At 44.7% G+C, this 25900-nt stretch overlaps 2 protein-coding genes across 3 annotated transcripts in view; one reads left to right on the top strand and one right to left on the bottom strand.

The window, feature by feature from the left end:
* MAP3K21 (mitogen-activated protein kinase kinase kinase 21) overlaps positions 1 to 6903 on the bottom strand; it is a 36777-nt gene extending 29874 nt beyond the window's left edge. The window contains exon 1 of one of the 2 annotated variants that reach the window (XM_035108443.3): positions 5327 to 6903. In XM_035108443.3, the coding sequence (XP_034964334.3) occupies positions 5327 to 6134 (808 nt within the window). In that variant the 5' untranslated portion in view covers positions 6135 to 6903. The remainder of the gene's footprint in view (positions 1 to 5326) is intronic. The other variant, XM_035108442.3, reaches the window with a different exon arrangement.
* Positions 6904 to 12486: 5583 nt separating this feature from the next.
* The window catches only part of PCNX2 (pecanex 2), a 117666-nt gene continuing 104252 nt past the window's right edge, over positions 12487 to 25900 (top strand). Inside the window, exons 1-8 of the mRNA XM_060272854.2 lie at positions 12487 to 13381; positions 14526 to 14725; positions 15064 to 15181; positions 16748 to 16784; positions 17213 to 18505; positions 19575 to 19725; positions 19831 to 19976; positions 21288 to 21381. Coding sequence (XP_060128837.2) covers positions 13229 to 13381; positions 14526 to 14725; positions 15064 to 15181; positions 16748 to 16784; positions 17213 to 18505; positions 19575 to 19725; positions 19831 to 19976; positions 21288 to 21381 — 2192 coding nt within the window. The 5' untranslated portion in view covers positions 12487 to 13228. The remainder of the gene's footprint in view (positions 13382 to 14525; positions 14726 to 15063; positions 15182 to 16747; positions 16785 to 17212; positions 18506 to 19574; positions 19726 to 19830; positions 19977 to 21287; positions 21382 to 25900) is intronic.

Raw genomic sequence — 25900 nt, 5'->3', positions numbered from 1 at the left:
GCCATGCACAGTGATGTAGTGTGCGTTTTGGGGCGGGGCGTGCCATGTGCAGGGTGCGCGTTTTGGGGGCGGGGCGGGTTAGGGAATCGTGTCACTCGGGGCGCACCGCCCCCACTGCCCCTATCTTCCTACGCCCCTGCCTCCTGATCATAGCTGTTTTTGTGGAAGCTGGAATATAAATTCCTTAAAATATATAAAAGAATTAAAATAAGATTTTTGAAATTCAGGTTAGTGGTAAAGAAGGTGAAAGCACCCATTTCTCCATATGTCAATTCTTTTCAGTTTGGCATTTGTGCTTTACCATAGGAGTTTGCTGGTTGGATGATATCCAAATGTGGCCTCCAACATCTGCAAATGGGATATATCCTTCTTCTCCACCCTGCAGCTTCCCTCCCACTCAGGTATGCTCCAAGTCTGGAGGATTCTTTGGAGGAATCCATGGCTGTTTAAAGCCGCATGATACTGAAATGTATGGCACAGATGGGGCCACTGGTTCAAAATCCACATAAGGGCAATACAGGATATGTATTATTAGGCCAAAGAATATGCCACAAAATTGTATTCAACCTTTCAGGTTCCCCAAAACTTTTCATCAGGCTGAACAAAGTGAGGCAGACAGGAGAGAGAGGGAGAGAATTTTTTAAAAGTTAGCGGGTGAAAAGCTATGAGTCTGCATCCTGTATTCTTCTTAAGATGGAACGTGGGAGGAGGTAGCAGACATGCAAATAAGGCTCCTTAGGTGCCTTGCAGGTTTCAGGTTGCATTCAGCAGGGCCTTTGAGGAGGGAGAAACTCAGGATGGCCAATTCCCCATTTCTAGAAGTATAAAAACCAGCACTTCTCCTACCCTGAAGGGAACTAGCCAGATTTTGTTTACATCTCTAAAGAATCGAACTGCATCACAACCAAGCTGCCTTGCCTTGTAGCAAGGCTATTCTACCCCATTTGTGTGTGGATCATGCTATTGTTGCTGAAAAGTAATTGGAAGGGTGTTTATGACTCAGGAGTTAAGCATGTAGCTTGGGAGCAACCCTGCACTCTAGAGATAACTACAGAATGTAGCACATCAGCATCTGCACTATCTAATAATCCAACCCCTAAGCATGTTTATCCAGAACTTAAGTCCCACTAGGATCTACAGGACATTTTCACGGTAATATATTTAAAACTGCAACTTTGGAGAGTTTTCATTTCTTACCCAGAAATAAGGCAGTATTTAAGGATAAAACCAGTTTTGCAAGAGAATAAATACGTAGCTTTTTCCTTGGGTGCTGAAGGAAGTGTCAATTACTTGAAGGAATCAAATGAGGCCTTTCCACCTCTCCTGCTACCTTCTTGGAACTTTCCCATAATCTCATTACATTTAGTCATATTTCACATTTGAATGATTTTCAGCCTCATATTTATGGACCATGGCAGAGGGATGTCCATTCATGCTTAAGCTGCACACATAGAATTTGGTTTAAGAGGACTTCTTTCCATTCCATTTCTGGTAGCAATTTCCAGACAGCAGCTACGGTAGTGCAGAGATCCCAAACAAGGGACAGAACACTTATATGCAGTGTGTGTGCATGCATAAGCTTCTGACCTGCACACATAATATCAAATAAGAAATAAACAACCCTTATATGCTACACAGAAGGATGCGGGTGGCGCTGTGGTCTAAACCACTAAGCCTAGGGATTGCTGATCGGAAGGTTAGTGGTTCGAATCCCCGCGATGGGGTGAGCTCCTGTTGCTCGGTCCCAGCTCCTGCCAACCTAGCAGTTCAAAAGCCCACCCAAAAGTGCAAGCAGATAAATAGGTACCGTTCCGGCGGGAAGGTAAACGGCGTTTCCGTGTGCTGCTCTGGTTTCGCCAGAAGCAGCTTAGTCATGCTGGCCACATGCTGGCCGGAAAAACTGTCTGCGGACAAATTTCAGCTCCCTCGGCCAGTAAAGCGAGATGAGCGCTGCAACCCCAGAGTCGTTCATGAATGGACTTAACTATCAGGCGTCCTTTACATACATACATACACACACACACACACACACACACACATATATATATATATATATATATATATATATATATATATATATATGCTACACAAATAAAACAGAGGTTGTGTTCACATGTCACAGTAAACCATAGTTAACCATGATGTGCAGATAGTTCTCCCCCAGAATATGTGGGAACATCAAGCCATGATGTCTAGCTTCATTTTACATCAATAATGGAAAATGTGGCTTCTTTCACTCCAGACAAACCACATTGTTATGCCAAGGTTATCAATCATGGCTTGTTTGAGCAACAAACAATGAACCCCAGAGTCTGGATGTAATGGCAAAGTTTCTTGCTTTCATTTGTACCAGGGGAGCAGCAGATCAAGAGAGTGATCTCTATGTTCATAGTAAACATTAACTATGGGTTATGGTGATGCGGAAACTGGGCTGATATAAATAGAAAAGGTCTGTTTCTAATCTAACCCCTCCCCTTACTTCTCAAAAACTTCATTATTCACTTCTATTCTATGTCCCTGACTTCTCTCACTCTTCTCTTTACCACCATCTTAAAGGTAAAGGGACCCCTGACCATTAGGTCCAGTCGTGACCGACTCTGGGGTTGCGCGCTCATCTCGCATTATTGGCCGAGGGAGCCGGCGTATAGCTTCCAGGTCATGTGGCCAGCATGACAAAGCCACTTCTGGCAAACCAGAGCAGCACATGGAAACGCCGTTTACCTTCCCGCTGTAGCGGTTCCTATTTATCTACTTGCATTTTGACGTGCTTTCGAACTGCTAGGTTGGCAGGAGCTGGGACCAAGCAACGGGAGCTCACCCCGTCACAGGGATTCGAACCGCTGACCTTCTGATCAGCAAGCCCTAGGCTCAGTGATTTAACCACAGCGCCACCTGGGTCCCTTTACCACCATCTTAACAAGAATTAATTTCCAGATAGAGGACTTATTATGGCTGTGACTATCCCAGTGCTGAGACCTGCAGTCTGCTACTCCAACCAGCATGGATAGCAGAGGTCTACTGACTGATTGTGGAGCGACTGTTATGCAAAATCCATGAAAGTCTGCAATTCTTCCCCCACCCTGCTTCATCCCATGAGTGCACCAAACTCTAAACACAGGCATGTGGGAAAGCTGCTATGCAGTTTGTCTGTAGAACAGCAGATTCCTCAGGCTACAATTCCCCAACACAAAAGCTTCCTTTGGGTAGTTAAGGTGTGGGCTTCATGGATAGAACTCAGATCTTCAACTACTATTGATGTTCAGCTGTGGACTGGCAGCAATAAATCAGTTTATATGCCATGTACATACACATGTGAAACAGCCAGGAGGATTGTACAAAGAGTCCACTAACTGTGAAAACAGAAAAACAACAACCCCCGGCGGATCTCATGGATCCCTGTGAAAAATAAACATTCCATTTATTACTGCTATTATCTGCTAAAGGAGAAGAAATACTCAATGTGTGAGAGGCAGACAGCAGTGTTAGAAATTAGCCAGGCACCAGTTGCACTTTGCTACTGGCACATGTCCATGTAGAGAACTCTGGGTGCCAGGTTGGTGGCTGACATCTCCATCTGGCTAGCCCCTCCACCTTTCTTAAGCAGGTAAACAGAAGAGCTTATTTGCCTCACCTTTTTCTCCACAGAGTACATGGTTTACCCTCCCCCCACCAGTTGATTCCTACAATGACCCTGTGAGGTAGGTTAAGAGGCTATCAATGGCCCAAGGTCACCCAGTGAGCTTCACGACTGAGTGAGGATTTGAACCCTGATCTCCCATGTCCTAGTCTGATGCTCTAACCACTACACCACACTGACTTCCTAGAGTACTTCTGCTATGAGGCATCTATTTAAATTAAGTAGGTAAATAAATATGGGGGAAATGTCACTTAGAGAAGGATCTGAAATATTTTATTTGAAGCTTGAATTTGTTTTATTCTGGATTTTTAATATCTTGTAAACCACTCTGAGATTTTTTTTCCTTTAAAATATAAGGTGGCATAGGAATGAAAATAATAACAAATTTATTCTATTGTGGCAACTATAACATAGGTTTAAGGTGCCATTTGGAGATTAGCTTATATATCCAACATGGGTGGTTGCCTTGAGAAGCAGCAGCCTTATACTGTATTAAGTCAATAGGGTGCCATTGCAGAAGCTTAAGGGGACTAACGTAACTACAGTACTGTAGTGTGTGTACAGGGGGAAAATCCTCCTTTAATATCAATGACTAGAAAATACTGGTCTAACAAAGTAAACTGGCCATGCAGTAGCAAGAAAATGTGGAAGCGTTCTTCACTCATTTTGAATTTTCAGACTATTCCAACATTGCTTACTCTACGTGTTGCAACAGGATATTTTGAGAATAAGAATTTCCCCCTCTTTTCCACTTGAAAAGCAATGGGATCCTTCATTATGAGCTTACAGGATGTGGCACGAACCCCACACCCCAAGCAACACTGATCCTCACAATCCACATTAATAATAATAATCAGTAGTAGCAGTAGTTTATTATTTCTACCCCACCCATCTGACATGGTACACAAGGACAGGTAAAGACAATGAGACACTTTTGGGGGGGCAGTTCTGCACACTTACCGCCCTTCAAATTATGACATTAAACACCTCAGGCACCTGGAAGCAATAATAAGCTATTGGTGAAGTAAGATTGCTTCCTCCCAGATTTAACAACATGGCACCAAACAACAACGACAGTCCACAGATTTGAGCAGCATTACTATTTTAAATTTTCAATGTTTACAAGCCAGGTAGTGTATACGTGTATAAGCAATAGCCCTAGTCTAAATATAACTCCTAAAACAAACAAACAAACAAACAAATGTTTTTGTTGTTTTTATAATCAACAATGCTGAAACCAAAATTTCAGGGGAAAAATGTCACCCAGACCCTTTTTCTTGTAAGAGGTTTTCTAAGAATGCAAACACAGCTAAAAATTGAACAGCTTGTGCATCTACAGTGGTGTTGCGACAATAGAAAAGAAACTTCATGCAACAGAACTGGAATATCTCGTAATATAGAAAAAATGAAAGGCAGATTCTGAATAGGAAAAGAAACAGTACTGATTTCAAATCCCAATACAAACTTTTGCTTTTTGAGACTTGACTCTTTTATCCAACTTGACTCGAGAGGTTAGAGCTTCATTGTGGCATTGCCAAATCCAGGTTTTACAGAAAAAATATATTTCATTGCCTTCATTTAGAACACAATGTTTCTCACAGTGCTGTTCAGGATTGCAACATTTAAAAATGGAAAGGGAAATGTAACTTGTCTCACTCAGTTTTTAAACTATTTGAACACTGTACTTACTGTTGCTTGACTTGAGGTCTCTGTGAAGGATGGATACTAAGGCTTCTTCATGCAAGTAAAGCATCCCACGAGCTATCTGCACGGCCCAGTTAACCAGTATATGAGGTGGTATTCGACGGCCCCAGTGATTCCCACTGGTGGAGGGAGAGGCTCCTGACAGAGCTCTGTTGAGGGGTCCTCCCCTAGCATATTCCATGACCAGGCAGAGGTTGGGCTCCTGCAAACTTACACCATGAAGCTCAATAATGTTGGGATGTTTCAGCATGGAGAACAACTTTGCCTCCTGCCTCACACTCTCTGCCGTGGCCTTGATGTCCTCATCTGGGTCCTGCCGTGCTGCTTTCACGGCCACTTCTTGGCCCTTCCATGTTGCTTTATAAACTTTGCCAAAGCCCCCAACTCCAATGATCTCCTGCAGTTCCAGATGCTGGAAGTTAATCTCTTCTAGAGAACCCAAATGGTCTTCACCACTGACAGGACGCCCATCGCCCATAGCTTGGGCTTGGGCTTCATGCCCAGACTTTTCCAGCAATCCCAGTGGGGGATGTTGGTAGCGTCCTGGCTGGTAGGTCACATAGTTGGCTGGGAAGATACCGAGGCGGTGGCGGATTTTGCCAGCCCACCAGCCGTCATCTCCGGAGACCGCTGCATCTTTGGAGAGAACCTCCACCACTTCTCCTCGCCGCAGGCTCAGCTCATCTTCCCCAGAGGCCTCGTAGTCATAGAGCACGGTCCAGAGCGGGCAGGAGGTACGGCCGGTGGTCCCCGCGGTCCCTTCAGCCGCTCCCTCGGAGCTCACCAAGGCCATGGTCAAGGCGGGGGCACAGATCTCATCCACTTTGGCCTCAGCATTGGGAACAGTCAGGGAAGCCTCTGAAAGAAGACCATTCCCCTCAATGCTTCAACTGGGCAGGAAATTGATGGCAGAAGAAGTGGAGCAAGCTAGAAGGAAGCAGCAGAGGCATTGGAAGACCAAGGGCAGGAAGTTGGGGTGTGGAAGGGGGCAGAGGATTGGCGGGGGGGGGGAGATCAGGGCAAGGGTCACGAGGAAGAAGAAAATGAATGAAAGAACTAGGTGGAGAGTGGGAGGGTCTCACAGTCCAGGAAGCCTAAGCTGGGAGGCTGTAGGGGCTCAGCGGAAGGCGCCCAAGCAAGAGAGGAAGTGGAAAGGTCTCTGGTCTACAGACTGGGGACGGGAAGCAGAAAGGTTCGGGGACAACGCAGGCCGGAAGAAGGGAAGAGGTATGTCAAAGAGGCTTGACCGGAAGGGCAAAAGGCGAGCGCGCTCCGGAGTCTCCAAGGGAAGGCAGGAGGGGCCAGGTGAGGAGAAGGAAGGGAAAGGGGCGCGCGGAGGGAAGCGGGCGGGGCGGCGGCTGAAGCAACAGGTAAAGCGGCCCGCCTCCGGCAGCGAAGGCGGGAAACGGAGGTCCGGGGGGCGAGCGGCGTGCTCCCCTCTGCGCAAAACAGCAACGCCGAGAGAGGCGGGCGAGGGCGCGCGACACGGAGCGACGAAAGAGCAACTTTCCCAGCCAACCTCCTCCTCCGACAGCGGCTGCTCCCGAAAAAAAGAAAAACCCTCCTGGCTGGCCCCCGATTGGCTGGCACCAGCCACGTGACGCAGGGGCCAGGTTCTGGGCGCAGGTCGGAGAGCGAAGCCGGGCAGGTGCCTGGGGCTGCTCTTGCCCTTGGCCCGGTGCAGGAGGCAGGAGCGGCGGGAGCGAGCGGCGCGCGACAGAGACCAAGCAGCCTCTTCGGGAGAGGAAGGGGCGCCAGGAGGGCCGGGGGGCGGGCGGTGTAACCGGAGCGCCGGCATCAAGGCTCGCTCTTCGCTTGAAACCCGGAAGGCTAGGGCTATTGGGGGCTGTTGAGCAGGGGCAGGGGCTCCCCTCGGGTGCGCGCGCGGAGACGGAGAAATGGGATGTGATGGGGGGGGGGACGGGACGCAGCAGCAGGAAACTCCTGTAAACCTCTTTCATAGACCAGGGGTAGGCAACCTAAGGCCCGGGGGCCGGATCAAAGCTGTCAAGTTCTCCATTTTTTTAAAGGGAAATTCCCTCGTGCTGAACAGGCTTCCTCGCGAGAAAAGGGAAAACTTGACAGCTATGGGCCGGATGCGGGCCAATCGCCTTCTCAATCCGGCCGGTGGACGGTCTGGGAATCAGCGTGTTTTTACATGAGTAGAATGTGTGCTTTTATTTAAAATGCATTCTCCTATTTGTGGGGCATAGGAATTCGTTCATTTTCCTCCCTCCCCCAAATATAGTCTGGCCCAGGGCTGAAAAAGGTTGCTGACTCCTGTCATAGACTCGTAGAATTACAGAGTTGGAAGGGACCTTGAGGGTCATCTAGTCCAACCCCGTGTAATGCAGGAATCTTTTGCCCAGCGTGGGGCTTGAACCCACCCAGGACACTGAGATAAAGGAGTTGCATGCTCTACCGACTAAGCTATCGTGTTCTGAGGTACTTTGGGGTGAAATGGATGCTCACTTTCACCCGCAAAGCCCCACTTTGCCTCCTGCCTCTGTTGGAATCCTGTACTTCCTGCCTCTCCAGACTAGGGCGAGGGATCATAATGTGGTAGCTTGTTTTCAACAGCCTTGCACATGGCAGGGGTCAGGATCTCCTATGTTGTTCAGAGAGAGATGGGGTTGTATATACTTCTAAAGCACGTTCAAAGCACATTCCTTCCCTCAAATGAATTCTGGGCACTGTAGTTTACCTCTCACTAAGTTACAATCCCCAGCAATCCTGAACAAACTACAGTTCCCAGAAAGATAAAGAATATGCTAGAGCACTTCATAAGTGATAGTATCCCTGGGGCACTTGAATTGCTTTGGCCCAATTCCTGTAAGCTGCCCATGTTTTGAGACCACTTTATACCGAGACACAATTCTAGGCAGAGCATGTTAGACTGCACAGTCTTTGGTGGCATGAATGCCTGATTTGAAACAGAGCAAAGCTTATTTACTAGCAAACCTAGTAAAATCACTGCCCTATATTTAGGTTGTGCCTACACCTCTGACCCAAGTACACAGGAATCTGCCTTATATTGAGTTAGAAACAAACCCCTGTGTTGCAATAAGAACTAATCACAACAATACAAACACAACACGTAGGCTAATATATATTTTCTACAAACTAATAGAATAATGATATTATTCAAATTATAGGAGTAAGCCAATCAAAGTTCTTATATACAATATAACAGAGCGGTAGCGAGGACCGTCAAGCCATGTGTTCAAAACAGATGTCTAAGGACAGTCTCACAATAGTCTTTCAAAAGTATCAACAGAAGATGTCTCAAAAGTTTCAACGGAAGACGTCTCAGAAGCCTCAAAAGGACAGTGTCCGAAATGATGCTACTGTTTCATAATAGTATTCATCAGCTGGAAGTAAGATACAAGACATACATCCGACGATGTTTCTGTTTTGCTTAATATATGTAGGGCTTGACGTCAGCTTTATTCGCTTATGTTCTTTTGATGGTGAGAGAGATTTGGGTTGGCCAAGGGTGTATGAGTGACTGCACAGACCTTTGTAATTCAAGAAATCTTTAATAAAAAATATTTTAAAAAACAAGACATACATTCAATGAATGATAACAAAACTGAGCTACCTGCATACACACTGTAAAATAAACCAGAATATACAAAACAGAATGAATAAAGGTACAGTACATACCCAATATTTTTCAACAGAATATATAAGTAAGATTCATGCTAAGGATCAGTGCTCACTAGATAGTGTAGCTGCTGATACTTGCAACACAATTGCATAGGACTTATGAAGTAAGCCTGGAGATGCTGGGAACTGAGCCACTGAACTTTTTCATGCAAAGCAGATGCTCTAACACTGGGCTACAGCTTCCCCACTAATGAACCTGGAATGAAGATCAGGAAGTAAAACCACTGTCTATCTCAGGCATCCCCAAACTGCCGCCCTCCAGATGTTTTGGCCTACAACTCCCATGATCCTTAGCTAACAGGACCAGTGGTTGGGGAAGATGGGAATTGTAGTCCAAAACATCTGGAGAGCTGAAGTTTGGGGATGCCTGGTCTATCTCATCTGATACTTTACCTCCTTCCCAACAATCCCTGTTTATAGCCTGAGAAAATATTTGGAATTGTTGCATTCAGTGGGGTTTGTTGGCATCAGTCTGTCTTGAGAGACAATGGAGTATGCCTCTGGGGGTGAAGTCAAACTGCTGTGATAGCAGCACCAAAGTGACCCTCTGGGACGCAAGCCTGCAGGAGTTGCCGGAAGGAGGCATACAAGGTGCCACTGAATCGTCTTAGGGACTCCAATCTGGATCTGTGTATGGTTTACTCCTAGGAAAATGTGTGCAAGACACTTATTAGGTCACTTATTGAGGTTACATTCTTCCTTGCCCAGGCCTTCATCCATTAAACAATCTATGGCCTTTTTATTTTATGGCCTTATTTTATTATGTTTTTTCTGTGGTTGTTTTATTCCTTTTTATTATTATGCTATGTAAATTAATGTTTTTAATGTTGTACATCTCCCTGGGATCTTGGGTTAAAGGGTAGTGTATAAATTGATTAAAGAATAGTAGTAGTAGTAGTAATAATAATAATATCAGATATTTCCAATATATGTCTAGTCTTATTGACTTTTTATTGCCAAGTAAGTGAGCATAAGATTGCAACCTTGTTGACTCTTTCAGGCCACTGTTGTATGTGTGGGATTTGGGAGTGCTTTGGAAAAAAAATTGAATAGTAATGCCACTTTTAGGGGTGATATCTGGAAGGAACTATAGAACCATAGCATTGTTTTCAAGAAAAAAAGGAAGGTGTTAGGAACCTCCAGGAAAACTTCCTCGGCTTGGCAGCATTTATTTATTATTTGCATTTACCAGTCGCAGGTGGCTCTGTGGTCTAAACCACTGAGCCTAGGGCTTGCTGATCAGAAGGTTGGCAGTTCGAATCCCCGCGACGGGGTGAGCTCCCATTGCTTGGTCCTAGCTCCTGCCCACCTAGCAGTTCGAAAGCACCCCAAAAGTGCAAGTAGATAAATAGGTACTGCTCCGGCAGGAAGGTAAACAGCATTTCCATGCGCTGCTCTGGTTCACCAGAAGCGGCTTAGTCATGCAGGCCACACAACCCGGAATCTGTCTGCAGACAAATGCCGGCTCCCTCAGTCTATAGAGTGAGATGAGCGCGCAACCCCACAGTTGTCCGTGACTGGACCTAAAGGTCAGGGGTACCTTTACCTTTACCAGTCACATAATAATAAAAAGATTCACTAAGTAACATACAATGATAGTGTAAAACAAGTATTAAAACACAACAAATATAACAATAAAGCCAACCCAGCAACCATTCAGCAATAAAACCCAAGTCAGCATAAAATAAACATATGTCAGCCACTGACAGCCAGTTCAATTAACCAATCAAGAGAGCAAACGCTAAAAAATGAACCACTTGCCATCAGTCTGCAGAGACTAAAAGAAATTATGTATTCCCTGGAGACCAATTCATGTAGGAGGAGCATGTTGGCAGGAAATTCTGCCAGCCACAGAGAAAATGTTAAATGCTGCCAGGTACAATTATCTTTTGAGTTCATTGAGACATTATTATCTTGAGGTTTCTTGTTAAGCTGCTTAGTACAGAGGAGCCTTGTCTTGGCCTCCAGAGTAATGCTAATAGGGAGCTGGTTGAAACTGAATGGATGCTTGAGGAGGGTGAATTAAAGCCAAAGACACTGCAATTCTGCTTGAAGAGCAGTTCAAAATGGACCATCTAGAATTATGACGTTCCTGCCGTCATGAATGTGGGCTTATATATATTGTATGTGTAGAGCTGTGTTCAAAACTGTCCAATAACAGCCCACTTGCAAGCAAAATGTGCAGGGCTCATTGTCCCTCAGCCCCCAAATTATCTAGCATATTTGACTCCTCCACTCCTTCAATTGTCAGGTTGCAACAGGGAAGGAGAGAGGTGCCATTCCATCTGCTGGGCTGGGAGATAAACTCCATTTGTCCAATTTCTTGAACTGTTTTTTTCTTCTTCTTTTTTTAAGGATTGTAAGAGGTGGGTTTTAGCACCTCTTGAGAATTTATCCAATGTGAATTTGATTTGTGTGCATGGTCGTTTGGTCAGAAGTGGCTGTGTGAAATTTCAGACTTGCTGTTACACAGTGATGGGCTGGGAGTTTACATGGGCTGCAATTCCTCCCCTCTTTTTATTTCTTTTCTGTGATATAGTGAAATACAAAACTATTCTATTTGTGATCTTTGGTAATGTAATAAATCCATCCATGTCAGCCCATACAATGTGCAGATCCTTTTTATTTCACCAGATGAAGATAAGCTAAAGTGATGAAAAGTTATCGACTGTTCACTATGGTATTAAATAATATTTTAGATGAATTGCTTGAAAATGTCCAGGCTGAATCTTGCAAAGTCTATGGACATTGAAAGACTGTATTTTCATATATACTCTCATGTAATCATTGTAGTATATTATATTATAGTATATTATAGTATATTATAGTACACATTGTAACAGGCATTCACTACATCTGGGGCTAAGTAAACCAGAGGAGCAGAGGGCTTGGGCAGGGGAGAGGAGGGCATAAGTGTGTGCCTGTGGGGCTGGGGGATGGCAAGGGGCATAGATAGGCAATTCCAAGACCTAGAAGAGAGGTAGGATAAGACACCATGGAGAAAGTGGGAAGGTGAAGCAGTCACACTGATGATGGGACAAAGGGAAATAATTCTTGTGAAGATGAAAAGCTAACAAGGGGAAATGTCTTGACAATAAAACTGAGAGTTCCCAAAAGTCAACACAGCAGTAAAGAAAACAGTTAAATGACTTACATATTCCGAGTTATTTTGAAAGCAGTGGTGGTAAAACTTGTGTGTCAAAATACATAAGCGAGAGAAGCAATAAAATAGAATTTCTATCTTCCTTTCAATACTGTTTCTGGAGGTGCTGTATATAGAAAAGTTCTCCTATCGCACCCCCTAGTGGATATATTGTGAAGCACATAAAGCTTTCTCTCGCTGGAATGCTCACGTCTGCTTTGCATTGCGTCCACAGTACTGTACAGTACACATGTAGTGCAACCTTTAGGTGCTTAATAGTAAGCATCAAACAGGCAAGCTTGCATTCTAAATAATATTTATTTATTTATGATAGATTCGGAAACGTATTAAGCAGAAAGAGGCCACCCTTCTCCTACTCCTTCTGGGTCCCTAGATTCCATTGGACTTATAATCACCCACCATTCCCGGCCAGCAAGATCAGGGGCAGCGGCGGTTGCAATTCAGCCACATCTGAAGTTACGGCAAAGCTAACGATCCTCATTGGGAAGAGGCAGGGGGAAAGAATGCGCTGGGAATGGAGGGGTGAACGACATCGGCTGCACCCTGGAAACTAAACTGGGGAGGAACTGAAGGAGAGAAGGGCAGCGTGACGCCAAAGAATCCTGGGAGCTGTAGTTCGCCCGCACGGAGCTTCTCTTCCCAGACCCCTTAGCAAACCACAGTTCTCGGGATTCTTCAGGGGTCGTGAAATCTTCCAAAGCGGAGAGATCGGGAGTCCAGCCATGGAGAACCGATGAGCGGCAGGAGGGTATGACGCAGAGGAGCAAGGCGCAGCTCGCAGGCAAAGGAGAAAACGGGCAGAAAGGAGCTACGCGCCCAGCGTGGGAATCCCTCGCGCGTCCGGGCGGCCGCGTACTGCGAAAGGCGTGGTGGGCGGAGCTTCCCATCCCAGGGACCGCTGGCATAGAGGGCGCCGCGGAGCATGATGGGAAAATCCTAGCATCCGGCATGGAGGTCCTGGCGGCCGGCTCCAGGCAGCATCTCGGCGGCGGTGGCGGCCGGGACCAGCAACAACCGGGAGTGTGAGGCGGCGGCGGCGGCTGCCGGGGTCGGCCATGGTGTCCCAAGCCGTGCAGCTGCTCCGGCAGGGAGTGTGGGCGGCGCTCACTGGAGGCTGGTACCACGATCCGGAGCAGAGCAAGTTCACCAACAGCTGCCACCTCTATCTGTGGCTTTTCCTGCTCCTGCTGCCGATGGCGATGCACCTGGTGAGGAGGGAGCCGGCGGAGAGGGAGAGGCCCAGAACCCCGGGGACAACGACCCGAGCCACCTTCTGTGCGGGCAGGCGGCCCCGCAGCTCCCTTCCTGCGCCCGGGATGTGGGCAGAGAGAGGGGGCCCGAGGAAAGCAGGGCTTCCGCTCAACCCCGGGTGGGCAGCTGGAGGCGGCACCGCATGGGGAAGAGAGAGAAGGATTATGTGGATTCAGAGGGTGTCCTATGATAAAACTCTAGTGACGATCCTTCTCCCACCTGGTGCTATAATAAACCCAATATGTGCATTTTAACAATATGCCAGTAATATATTCATCCACCAACGCTCCTCTATTTCCCAAGGCTTATTTTCACTTTTGATTTTGTTCTGATATCGAGTATGTTGGGCGTGGGAACCTTTGGGTTGCTGAACTGCAACTCTCATAATCCCTGGACATCAGTTTTGCTTGCTGGGGTTGATAGGAGTTATAGTTCAGCAAGGTTTTGTGGGCCAAAGCTTCCCCAGCCCTGGACTAAGTGCTGAGTGGCTCTTTGGATCCTGACCAAAGTATCTGCAATTGTTGTATCTCTTGCCAGTCTGAAGAAATTACAGTGTTTGTGTGTGTGTGTGTGTGTGTGTGTGAATGGAACACTCTAACACCCATCCCTGCAAGTAAGCTGATTTAGGTAGTGGTTAAGAAAATGAGCCAAGAAGTTCCTGCTCCATCAGCCACTGAATGGTCTTAGGCAAAGTAAAATCTCGTCAGCCTCATTGCTCCTCCTACATCTGTAACATGAAAATGATTAGCAATATTGTACCTTACAACAGGGGTATCCTATGCCATAACTTCTCCAGATGTTATTGGGACTCCAAGTCCCATCAGCCCCAGCCAAAATGGCCAATGGAGTCCAATATCATCTGGAAGGCCACAGGTTAGCCAGCACTGCCTTACAGGGTTGTTGTAAAATTACATTTCAAGCACTTAGGGAAAGCACCATGTAAATGCCAATAGTATTGTATAGCTGTTAGGAGAACTTTACCAGGGTTAGCAATACTAATCAGTCTTGTTACAAATTAAAATTGTCACACTGCAATTAAATGAAATCTACTGGCAAACCAATGGATCAGTTGCATTAAGTCTTCATTATTCTTATGTTTAGGCATTCCCTCCCAATACCGTCACAGCCTTTGTCTACTGTAGTTCTGTGACTGGGCTTTTCACGATAATCAAAGTGATCAGTTATCGCCTGCATCTTATGTTTGACAAAGGAGAAGTGATTCAACAGAAAGTCTCATGGAAGGAAGGAAAGCAAAATAAAGACGGTAGAAGAGATAATGCAGTCCGGCATATAAATCTCAGGCAAGTTTTCTTCCTTACTGTCTAAGGTTATTCTCGGTGCCATCTGAAATAATGAGGAGACGTACATGTAGGGAAACAAGCTTCTGCATGCAAATCATTTACTGTGAGCAAAAAGGTTTCTACACATGGTTTGTCCTGCGTTTGTCAGAAAATGATGGATGGTGCCAAGCAGCTGTTTAGGAGAAGGAGGGGAGGTAGATTTAATCCCAGCAGAATCGCTGATTGACTGCCAATTTTCTGACAGGCTGATGTGCACATATATTTGGATCAGGACTGGTGATGGTCGCTGTGAGAAAAAGTCACCCCTGACTTCTTTGTTCTTTATTATTTTTGAATAGCAATAACATAGGGGACAGTTGTGCATTTGAAGAGCTCAAGCGTAATGGTTCGACACCAACCATCCACAGCAGCGTAAAAGTGCAGGCTATACTCTCTCATCACTCTTCAGGAGTCCTGGTTAGTAAACCTTTTTCTGCAATGCTGTTCACTCTACCTATGCCACTGGGTTTCTCTGACAATAAAAAATTTACTGTGGGTTTTACTGTAAAAATAGTAGCATACCATCATCGCCTTTGCCTAGCAAAGCAAAATGCATGATGGGATGTCATTGTGCTCCAAGGTTTGCCATCCCTGCAAGCAGCAGCTAGTGAAGTCAGGCAGGAAAATTCAGAGTGTTGTGGTGGCGTGCCATCCGTTTTGTTTTACTGCTGTACACATGACAGGGAAAGAGGAACGGTGGGGCCAGGGTATTTGGTTGTATCCATATAGCTCCAATAAGAACTTGTTCTGGTCATCGTTATCAATGCAAATTTGAAAAGATCCTGTTTTAATTACTGTGTATTAATTGGATTGCTTATTTTATTAGTGGATGTCTATATTTTAATGTTTTGATGGGTTTGTTTTATTCCGTTATTTTAATTCTGGATGTCTATATTAATGCTGATGTAGTAGCCTTCCAAGTGGTTTACAAGTACAGAATCCTATGTTGGCATTAAGCAGTATATGAAATCATCATCATCATTCAGTGGCCAAAAATGCTAAAGGAGAAGGAAATTTAAAGATTCAGAATTCTTTTGTTCTCTCCCCTTGTCCCAAGATGTGATCAATGCTGAGTACTGTAATAGTGATAATAACTGTTAGTTCAGGTTTCCCCAAACTGCGGCCCTCCAGATGTTTTGGCCTACAACTCCCATGATCCCTAGCTAACAGGACCAGTGGTCAGGGATGATGGGAATTGTAGTCCAAAACATCTGGAGGGCTGAAGTTTGGGGATGCCTATGTTAGTGAATGAGATGAGAGGATGGGGTCATTTGGGGTGAGTCTAGCACCTGCTTCCCTCTTCTGGGGCTCTAACAGGTCCACTTACTTAGTTGCAGAAGACAATAGGGAAGCTTTTCTTAGTGTGCACAACTCTGTGTGAAGCAGACCCACTAGAATGTGGCAATGAAAAACACCCACTGATGTGAGGTTTTACCCATTAAACCAGTGTGGGGGCATCCCTGGCCACATTTTCCTGTTCTGTACATGTAGATGACACCAATGTTGGCCTCAGTGGGAAGCTGACTCGCGTGGGTAGCAATTGTGTAGAGCTTTGAGACGGAGTCATGATTCAGATACATTTCAAATAACACCAGCAACAATATTCTCCAATTTACAGATTTCAAGTATTCAGTTAGAGTTATTAGTATGTGTTTTTTATGTATTGCTTGCTGACTCTTGATATCTGGAAGGGGGGGGGGAAACTTTCTTAAGTTGTGAAATGTTCTATGAACAAAATAATTAGTTGCAATACCACCACCACCACATCCTTCATTGAATGTAGAGTAATCACATGGCTTACCCTGAGACATCTATGAGATATTGGGTGCAATCCTTGTATTCTGTCTTTATGATTTTTGCCATTGATTTTAAGTGGGATATAGCTTATATGGTACTTACTATGATTTGCTAAAGTACTCTGTTTTAAATTATGCACATTTTAAATATAACATGGATCACATAATCCATTTGCTTCATTTTTAGGAGCTGCCAGCACAAGAAACAATTGAAGATCTGAAAGGTACCTTATAGATAAGGTTTCTTACTATTGTTAAAAGTGTTTTGCCCCCAAAACTGTACCCCTCAGAGTTTAGAGCAGGCATCCCCAAACTGTGGCCCTCCAGATGTTTTGGCCTACAACTCCCATCATCCCTAGCTAACAGGACCAGTGGTCAGGGATGATGGGAATAGTAGTCCAAAACATCTGGAGGGCCGAAGTTTGGGGATGCCTAGTTTAGAGCATGTTCCTAAAATAAATGGTGACAGTGAACTTTGTATAACTTGTAAATGCTTACCATTTATACTTTGTTTAGAGAGCATGTTCATGCCCCACTGAAAACAATAGGACTTAAAGGCTTAGTTGTGTACTGCCCCATTGATTCTAGTGGGGATTTTCTGGACTGCCTAGCGTGACAGATTTTCACATATGTTTGTGTCCCTTCTTATTAGGAGTAATGCTTCTGGAAGACCAGCCTGCCCTACCGGTTTCATCTACCTCACCCTGTGTCAAAGCAGATATTCTGTCTGCTTCTATGGCACTTATGTCAAGTTCTACCACATCAGCAATAGTGGCTAAGCCAAATGCCATGGAGACATTTATCAGCGCTGCAACCAGTGAAAAGGACGAGAAGGTGCAGCTTTCTAGTTATAGTGCAGTGGAGGATACACCTCTTGATAAAGGTGTGGTTAAGAAATTGCCCAATCTTTCCTTGTCTCAGTATGACATTATAAAAGCTGGCATTTCCTTTGAGTCTTGGAGCACTGATAATTCAGTCATCTTTTCTGAGCATCTAAGCAACCCAAAGTGTTTCCGGAGAGAAAAAGTGCTGGGTGCGTCTGCTCAAGACATCACTACCACTAGTTGCCCACAGTGTAATACGGTGGCAGCCAAGGGAATGGATGGACCTCTGGAAAGTTCCTACCTTGATGACATGAAGGTCCACCTTGATGATTCCGAGAGCGAGGTAGCTGTTGCTCTCATTGACAACTCTCTCTCTGGAGATCCACTTACACTACATGAGCCAATTAAAATTGTGATCACCATGAGTAGCACCCAGAACTCAACCACCGACCTAGATGGCTCGCGCCATTTGCAAGTTTTGGGAGCTGAAGTCGGATCCAGCTCGGATCCAGAGTCTGGTGTTGTCATGGCAGACCAACACAGTAAGCAAAGCAGTGAAAGGATGAGAATCCCTGCCATCACTTTTGAACTATCTGATGATAGTGGAGGCCAGGCTTATCAAGAAGCAAGCGAAAGTTTGAGAACGCCAGACAATTTAAACGTAGATGCCTCATCCAACCAGTGTTCGGGCTATGAATCTGGCGAACAGGACAATAATGCAAAAGAGAACGGTGACAATCCAATGGATAATCACGAAAAAGTAAGCACTTGCCCGGAGAATGCTTCTGAGAACGTAGAAGTCCTGGCTTTACATTCCAAAGAAGGGCAGCAGAATTTGGGCGTACCCTCTTACAAAACAGCTCATGAGAAAAGGCATGCTCGTGTGCTCAGTGTGGACAGCGGGACTGATGTATTTTTAAGTAAGAATTCCTCAGAGACAGTCAGTGATAAAGAGAAGCTTTTGCCAACCTCTAAGTCTGACCTGGAAGCTAAAGAAGGACAGGTGCCAAACGAATCTAATTTCTTGGAATTCGTCTCGCTGCTGGAATCCATTAACACCTCAAAGGCAACCGCGTCTGATGGCAAACCAGAGACTGCGAAAGATAAGCGGATAACTGGAGGTATGCTGCACGCTTTCAAAATTATGAACCATCTCTGCACTTAAGGCATTTCTGAGCACTTGCATTAAGAGCAACTTGCCAGTCAAGGGATGGTAGCAGATAGCAATATACAATCCAGTCCAGAATATAAAGCATGGTATTTTTTAAAGCTGAAAATGGAGTACCAAATGCTGTTGTGTGCCATACAGAAGATTCTTAAACCACAAACAAATGAGTTACACACAAAAACCCCCGTTTGTGTAATTGATGTTTTCATTGTACGTTATGATTTGTGCTGGATAAACCGCTTTGAGGTCCTCTGTGGCGGAAATAGATGTACAAAATCTCTGAAACACTACATGAAATTGTGCAATCCTGTGCTGCTTTGTCCAGCCACAGCCAGAGAGGTGTGTTAGCTAGTACCTTGGATTAGCTCCTATACGACAGTGTCTCCTTGTACTGGAACTTGTGCTGTGATTGCTCTGAAGTCAGCCCCACTAAGCCCTGTTCTGAATAAATATGCTTACACTTGCAGTGTAAGTGAAATTCAAAAAGCAAAATAATGAGGGGGGTGTTTATTTATGTTAGCGTTGCCTGCAGGTTCTAGTCATGGGTCATTTTGCCACTGACACAAATTCATGGAATCATAAAGAAAAAGATGGCAAGGAAAAGATTTAAACCACTTATATTATTATTTTTTTATTACTTTTCCATCACTAGCTATGTACATGGTGCTATATAGAAGTTTATAAGCCAGGATTGGGGGACTTTTCCCCCCCATTCAAAAGCCATGTTACTTTTCTCTTTCTCTCTGCCACCCGGTTTCTCAACTGTTTTTCTCCCTCCTTCCCATTCACATGAAACTAATCTGAGCTTCACAGGTAACCCACCTGACATAAACAGATCCTCGACCCAACCTGTTCTGAATACTATATGACTTTGAAAAATTGTCTGCCAGACTGTACAGTAGTTGTTTTCGTAGTTTGGGTGTCTCATTCCTTATCAAAAATTCTCTTGCTCTCCCAAAAAGAGAGAGCATGAAAACAACACGTTTCCAGCCTCTTGTATAAGCAGCCTTTCTGTTTTTTAGATGGCTGCACAACAGATAAAAAGGAAGAAACTCCAGAAATGGATAAAAACAGTGCACATGGATCTCCAAAGCAGGATAAGCCAGAGATGCAAACTCAAGACTCTGGGAGTATTAATCCAACTGCCCCAGAGCCTGTCAAGTTCACTGCTCAGTAAGAAGTTTCTTCTCCTCATTTACTGTGCCTGAAATGATTCATATTGGTTGCTTACAGTGAGAATAATTAATTTCAGTGTCTCTATTTTGCTTTTGTGCCTAGTTACCAGAGCACCAGGCAAAGGCAGATCATTTACCGGGTTACTTCGCAGCAAGATAGTTCCCTGTTGCAAGTCATAAGTGGGCCTGAGGCTTCTATGCAAGAAGAGATGTCTGTGGATGCAATGCATGTCTTCATAGATGAAAATGGTAAGCTCCATAGAGAACTTAGGAGAAAAGGAGAGGTTTCCATGAATAAGGTTGCTTAATTGTTTTGCAAAATGCATTCAACATTTATTGGATTGTAGAATGATTATATAAGTACCTGGGCATGAGATCCCAAGCCTTGTATGCAGAAGGGGTTCATACTCTGGGTGGATCGCTTAGGTCGCTGTATTCATATGCCCCAAACATACACACAGACTCACTAAGCAAAGTGGATTCTAGAACTTGGGTCTTGTCCACACTGGAGTTTCCCAGAAGGGAACACCTACTGGTATGAATGGGAAAGACGCTTCTCATTTGCTAATTAAATGCAGGCAGGTGTGGGCTAAAACATTCTAATTCAAATTGGGGTAAGGGAATGAATTAACAGCTGAATAATGCTGAAATGTTGACAAACGGTCGCTGCAAGTGGATTCCAGAGCTTCGTTGACTTTGGTGGTTACCCTGCCAAAGTCTAGATGATTTGTGGAGTAGCAGATTGAATAGAGCATCACCCCTGCTTCTTCACCACAGCAGACTCCCCCTTCCTTTTTTCTCAGAACCTACAGTGTCTATTGGAGTGGACAGAAGGTAGATCAGGATCTTCTGGTAGATCTCTGGTTTTGAAGTAGACAAGCAAAGTTTTCTGTTTAATAATAACAACCACAAAATTACTTTCCTCCATCCTCCTCACTAATACTGCTAAAATGGGGAAAGTGAAGCGGGGAAGGATTGGGACCTCCATTTTGTTCTGGTCCTCAAAACAAATTCTGGGAATAATTGATTGGATGTGTATATCTTTTTCACCTGGTTCTGGTTACTGGGTCTTAGTAACAAGGTAGATTCCACAAGCCTGAAATCTGCCCACCCCTCATATAAATAAAACGGGAGGAAGCTGAGTAGTGGGCAGCTGTGGTATGACTTGCATCAAAGCATGCATGCAGTCCAGAGTGTTTACAAGACTGCTGCAGCCATGGGTTGTCGTAATGAAATTCCACCTTAAAGGAGTGTGCTGGTCAAGGGCAAGGATACCTTAGGGCAGTGATGGCCAAACTTGGTGCTCCAGCTGTTTTGGGACTACAGTTCCCATCATCCCTGACCACTGGTCCTGTTAGCTAGGGATGATGGGAGTTGTGGTCCCAAAACAACTGGAGGGCCACATTTGGCCATCACTGCCTTAGGGCAAGATCAGTGCTTCCATCACAAGGTTTGATCCACATGTTCCCTTCCAATTCTGTTATTTTACAGTCTTAAAATTCAGTGTGTGAACAAATAATTGCACCACTGAACTGACGGTGGCTTTTTTTTCCCTAAAAGGAGAAATTAGATCCTGTTACTTAAAGGCTGGCAGTCAAAAAGAAGGAAATATGCAAAATCCAGCACCCAACTATGATTGTATTTCTCATGCTCAGTAAGTAAACTCTTCTATTAGAATGTATTAAGCTGTTCCTTTTTGCATTCCCATTGGTTGTGAAAGAATTAGGCAGTGAACAAAAATGCAAAATGAGTACTTGAATCTGCTTTTTAAAACTATAGCATTTTACCACGTATTTTTATGGTACAGTATTTTATGATTAATTGTGCTTGCATATAATGCTGTGCAGGTCCTTGACATTTTATATAAGTGGGAGGTTTATACAATTTATTATAAATAAATATAAAAAGGCCTTCAGAGCAATTTATGAAGATCTAAATAAAAGGATTATAATCTAAAAGACACTGAACAGAAGGGAAAGGGTTTGGGAGAAAGAAGGAGAAAAGCAAGCCCAGGCACTTGTTATTTTTTATTTGTGGGATTGTGTATACAGTATAGGAGCAGTAAAAAAGAAGAAAGAACTGCATTTCATGATAAATGTATACAGTTTTCTACTAGCTGTTCTCAGTTTTGCAGAACTGTATATTGGGAATATCATTTTTAGGAAATGAATGTAGAATATGGGGAGCTACTTTACACCCAAGCAGGCAATTGGTCTGTCACTCTCAGTACTGTCTATATTGTGGCCTGTGTTTCTTGGGAAAATGGATGAATTTTAACAAAGTAGACTTAAAACATGACTGTTTAAAGTGATATGTTTGGATTTTTGAAACTTCCCCTCCAAAAAGCTCAACAACTTTCTTTGCCTGATTCCCACCCCCCACCCAAATAGCCCAACAACTTTCCCAAAAGAAGCCCAGCAACTTTTTTGGGTGATTCCACTCTCCCCCCCCCCAAAGAAAATATGGCAACCCTACAGTGTATTTGGATCCTCAATCATAATAATGTCTCCTCATCAGCACACAGTTACATATGTTAAATGCTTTTTCTATTCATATTGACTGAGAGCATTCAGCATATGGAGGAATAGCAGGGCAAAAGAACCTGTTTCATAAGAACGTGAGAAGAGTCTTGCTGGATCAAACTGAAGGCCATATTCCCCGGCAATTGGTATTCAGAGGCGTATTGCCTCTGACTGTGATGTGGTTATATAGGAAAATATTCTAGCAGCCTTTTCTCTGATACTTGGCTGGAGAAAATAATGCAAATTAGGTAAATGAATTGAGCAGCACCATCTTGCGTTTCCACAAATAATTATGCTCCTGCCAGTTTCTCACTCTCTTATTTGTTACGCCCTCTTGATTTTCAGCTGTCATTTACAGTATGAAAATGACATATTTCAGGGCTATTTCTAGTTCCCTCAGTCTAGACAGAAGACATGTGGCCTCCTTGCTTACTTCCATGCAGGGCTGGCCTTAGACACATTTGTACCAGGTCACACATAGACTGGGGTTTTGGCCACGCAAGCCAGAGGGAGGAAAAACTACTTTTATGATGGGACTGTTTAACTTCACACACATCACACACACACACACACACACACACACACACACAAGCTGCTGGCTTTATGAGTATGTCTGCCAGAAGTGAGAAAACTGAGGTTGCTTTTCTGTCATGTTTGCATTCTGCCTTTCCTTGAAACCAACTCAGGGTTGTGTAACTGTTGGAAGGTAAAGGTAAAGGTATCCCTGACTGTTAGGTCCAGTCGCGGACGACTCTGGGGTTGCGCGCTCATCTCGCTCTATAGGCCGAGGGAGCTAGTGTTTGTCCGCAAACAGCTTCCAGGTCATGTGGCCAGCATGACTAAGCTGCTTCTGGCGCACCAGAGCAGCACACGGAAACGCCGTTTACCTTCCCGCCAGAGCAGTACCTATTTAACTACTTGCACTTTGACGTGCTTTCAAACTGCTAGGTGGGCAGGAGCTAGGACCAAACAACGGGAGCTCACCCCGTTGCAGGGATTTGAACTGCCGACCTTCTTATCGGAAAGCCCTAGGCTCTGTGGTTTAGACCACAGTGCCACCTGCGTCCTGTAACTGTTGTAGGGTAACTATTAAGATGCTGCTGTTATTGTAATTACTACTACATAAGGTAAAGGTAAAGGGACCCCTGACCATTAGGTCCAGTCGTGACCGACTCTGGGGTTGTGTGCTCATCTCGCATTAATGGCCGAGGGAGCCGGCGTACAGCTTCCAGGTCATGTGGCCAACCAGAGCAGCACAGGGAAACGCCGTTTACCTTCCCGCTGTAGTGGTCCCTATTTATCTACTTGCACTTTGACATGCTTTCAAACTGCTAGGTTGGCAAGAGCTAGGCTGGGACCGAGCAACAGGAGCTCACTCCGTCACAGGGATTCGAACCGCCGACCTTCTGATCAGCAAGCCCTAGGCTCTGTGGTTTAACCCACAGTGCCACCTGCGTCCCACTACATAATGATTTACTATATAATGATTGCCCTTCCTCCCTGGGAGCCTGGAGCAGCCAACAAAATGGAAAAATGCCTTGCATGCAGTAATAAACAGCATCCTAAAATACATAGATATATGAAATATTTAAAATCAGAAAAACATACAAAAATGATACCAAACTGTTGAAATCCCCACCAACGTTCATGTCTCCATAGGCCAGACAAACAAAACATTAATTGTTAATTTGTGCAAACATTTTCATTGGGTGAATCAGATGAAAAACCATTATTTAAATTGCAGGGGCAGCACATCCTGTTTTGCCATTTGAAGTGAAACTGCCCTGTCCTGCTGCTGATGCTACACCCCCCCCCAAACCTACCTGCTCCTGCTGCCTCCTACTCTGCCGCTGCTGCACACCCTGCCACATCTACCACTAGTGGATTGGTGCCAAGTCGAGGCAAGATCTTGCCAATTTTGGGTGAGATCTCATGGGGCAGGCAGAGCACCCACAGGCATGCAGCCCAGGGGACTTCTGCCTCACCTTGCCTAATGGCTGGGCTGGCTCTGGTGAAATGCTTCCAGGGCAAATTTGGATCAAGGGGTGTTCTGATAGAAAAGGCTTGTCGAAGGTCAAGAAAAGTCAGTGTGATTATAACAGAAGAGGATAGGATGTTGTGCCATTACTTTCAGTGCTTTTCAGTCGAACCTACCTCATTTTGTTGTTGTGAGGACAAAATGAGATAATCTTATGCATGCCATCCTGTCTCCTTGGAAAGAAGGTGGGATACAAATGGGAGGTAGCTGCAGCCATCTAGTCATTCTGTCTCCTGCTACCACAGCAGCCACATAGATGCACCTGATAATTCACAAGCAGGTCACGATGGACGCAGCCATTCTATGTTGTCGATCGGTGATATCTGATAATCTGCTTGTGCTGCCTCTGACAGTGACAGCAATTTTACTTGAGCTTTCTTTACCAGGCAGGCCTCCCAGTCTCTTCTTTTTTGCACACTTGCAGCCCTTATTTGTGACAACTTTATAATGTAAATTTCCCCATCACGCAGAGAGAATTCATTTGAAAGCCTCGTGATTAATTTGTCGTGTTTGTTTTGAGGGCACGTTATCCTTTCCAGTAGAAGTCAAAAGCCTACAGGCTACAGAGAATTAATTGCTGCAAAGAGAGGTTCTCTGCAAGTGGCTAGGAGGAAGGTTAATTTTGAAACACTCTGCTGAAGCAAGTTCTTAAATACTGCAAAATACAAGTGTGTCTGGCCTCAGGCATGTGGAAGACTTTCAGTCTAGTTGCTCTGTGCACTTGATTTGGATTCATTCCCCAAAGTAACTAGCTGCAGAATGCTCTGTACTGTACAAAGGCATCTGTCTGAATACCTTAACGGTATCAGAGATCTCCTGGGCAATTACATTAATATCTGACAGTTTTCAACATCACAATGCTCTCCAAACTCTCTGCAAATGTACTCTGCACTCCAGGCTTTTTTGCTGGAACAGAAGCAGACATTATTGTAAAGTTCTTTAGCACTGAATGGCATCAAAAAAGCAGGCTTCGTCTCTCCCCAGCTACCAAGGTGATTTTAAATGACAGGGACATCCTTCAATTCTAGCAGTAAGCCGCCGATCCTTATTGCTGATGCAGAGCGGATGCTGGCATTTGACAGGTTTCCGCTGCTACGCAGCAGCCACACACATTTTCACCAATACACAATGAAACTCTGTGGGATCTATGGGACATGGAGGTTTAATTATTAACAGCTAGCTAGGTGCCTCCAGGAGACGTTCACTCATAGCATTTTTATTCTTAAAATACACTTCTACACTGCAATCCTATGCAGATACGTTTCACTAATTTCATCAGGGTTTATTCCCAAAAAAGCATATACAGAATTATAGTTTAAATATCTTTGGCTGTTGCTTAAAATGTCTGTCCCTATGATGTAAATAAAGGTAAAGGACCCCTAAGTGGTTAGGTCCAGTCAAAGGCGACCTGGCGTTTGTCCATAGACAGCTTTCTGGGTCGTGGCCAATATGACTGAACTGCTTCTGGTGCAACAGAACACTGAGACAGAAGCCAGAGCACATGGAAATGCCATTTACCTTCCCACCGCAGTGGTACCTATTTATCTACTTGCACTGGCATGCTTTCAAACTGATAGGTTGGCAGGAGCTGAGACAGAGCAACGGGCGCTAAC

This window comes from Zootoca vivipara, chromosome 3 (assembly GCF_965207765.1).
Source record: "Zootoca vivipara chromosome 3, rZooViv2.hap1.1, whole genome shotgun sequence".
NCBI classification, from domain to species: Eukaryota; Metazoa; Chordata; class Lepidosauria; order Squamata; family Lacertidae; genus Zootoca; species Zootoca vivipara.
This window is presented reverse-complemented; position numbering and strand designations above follow the sequence as displayed.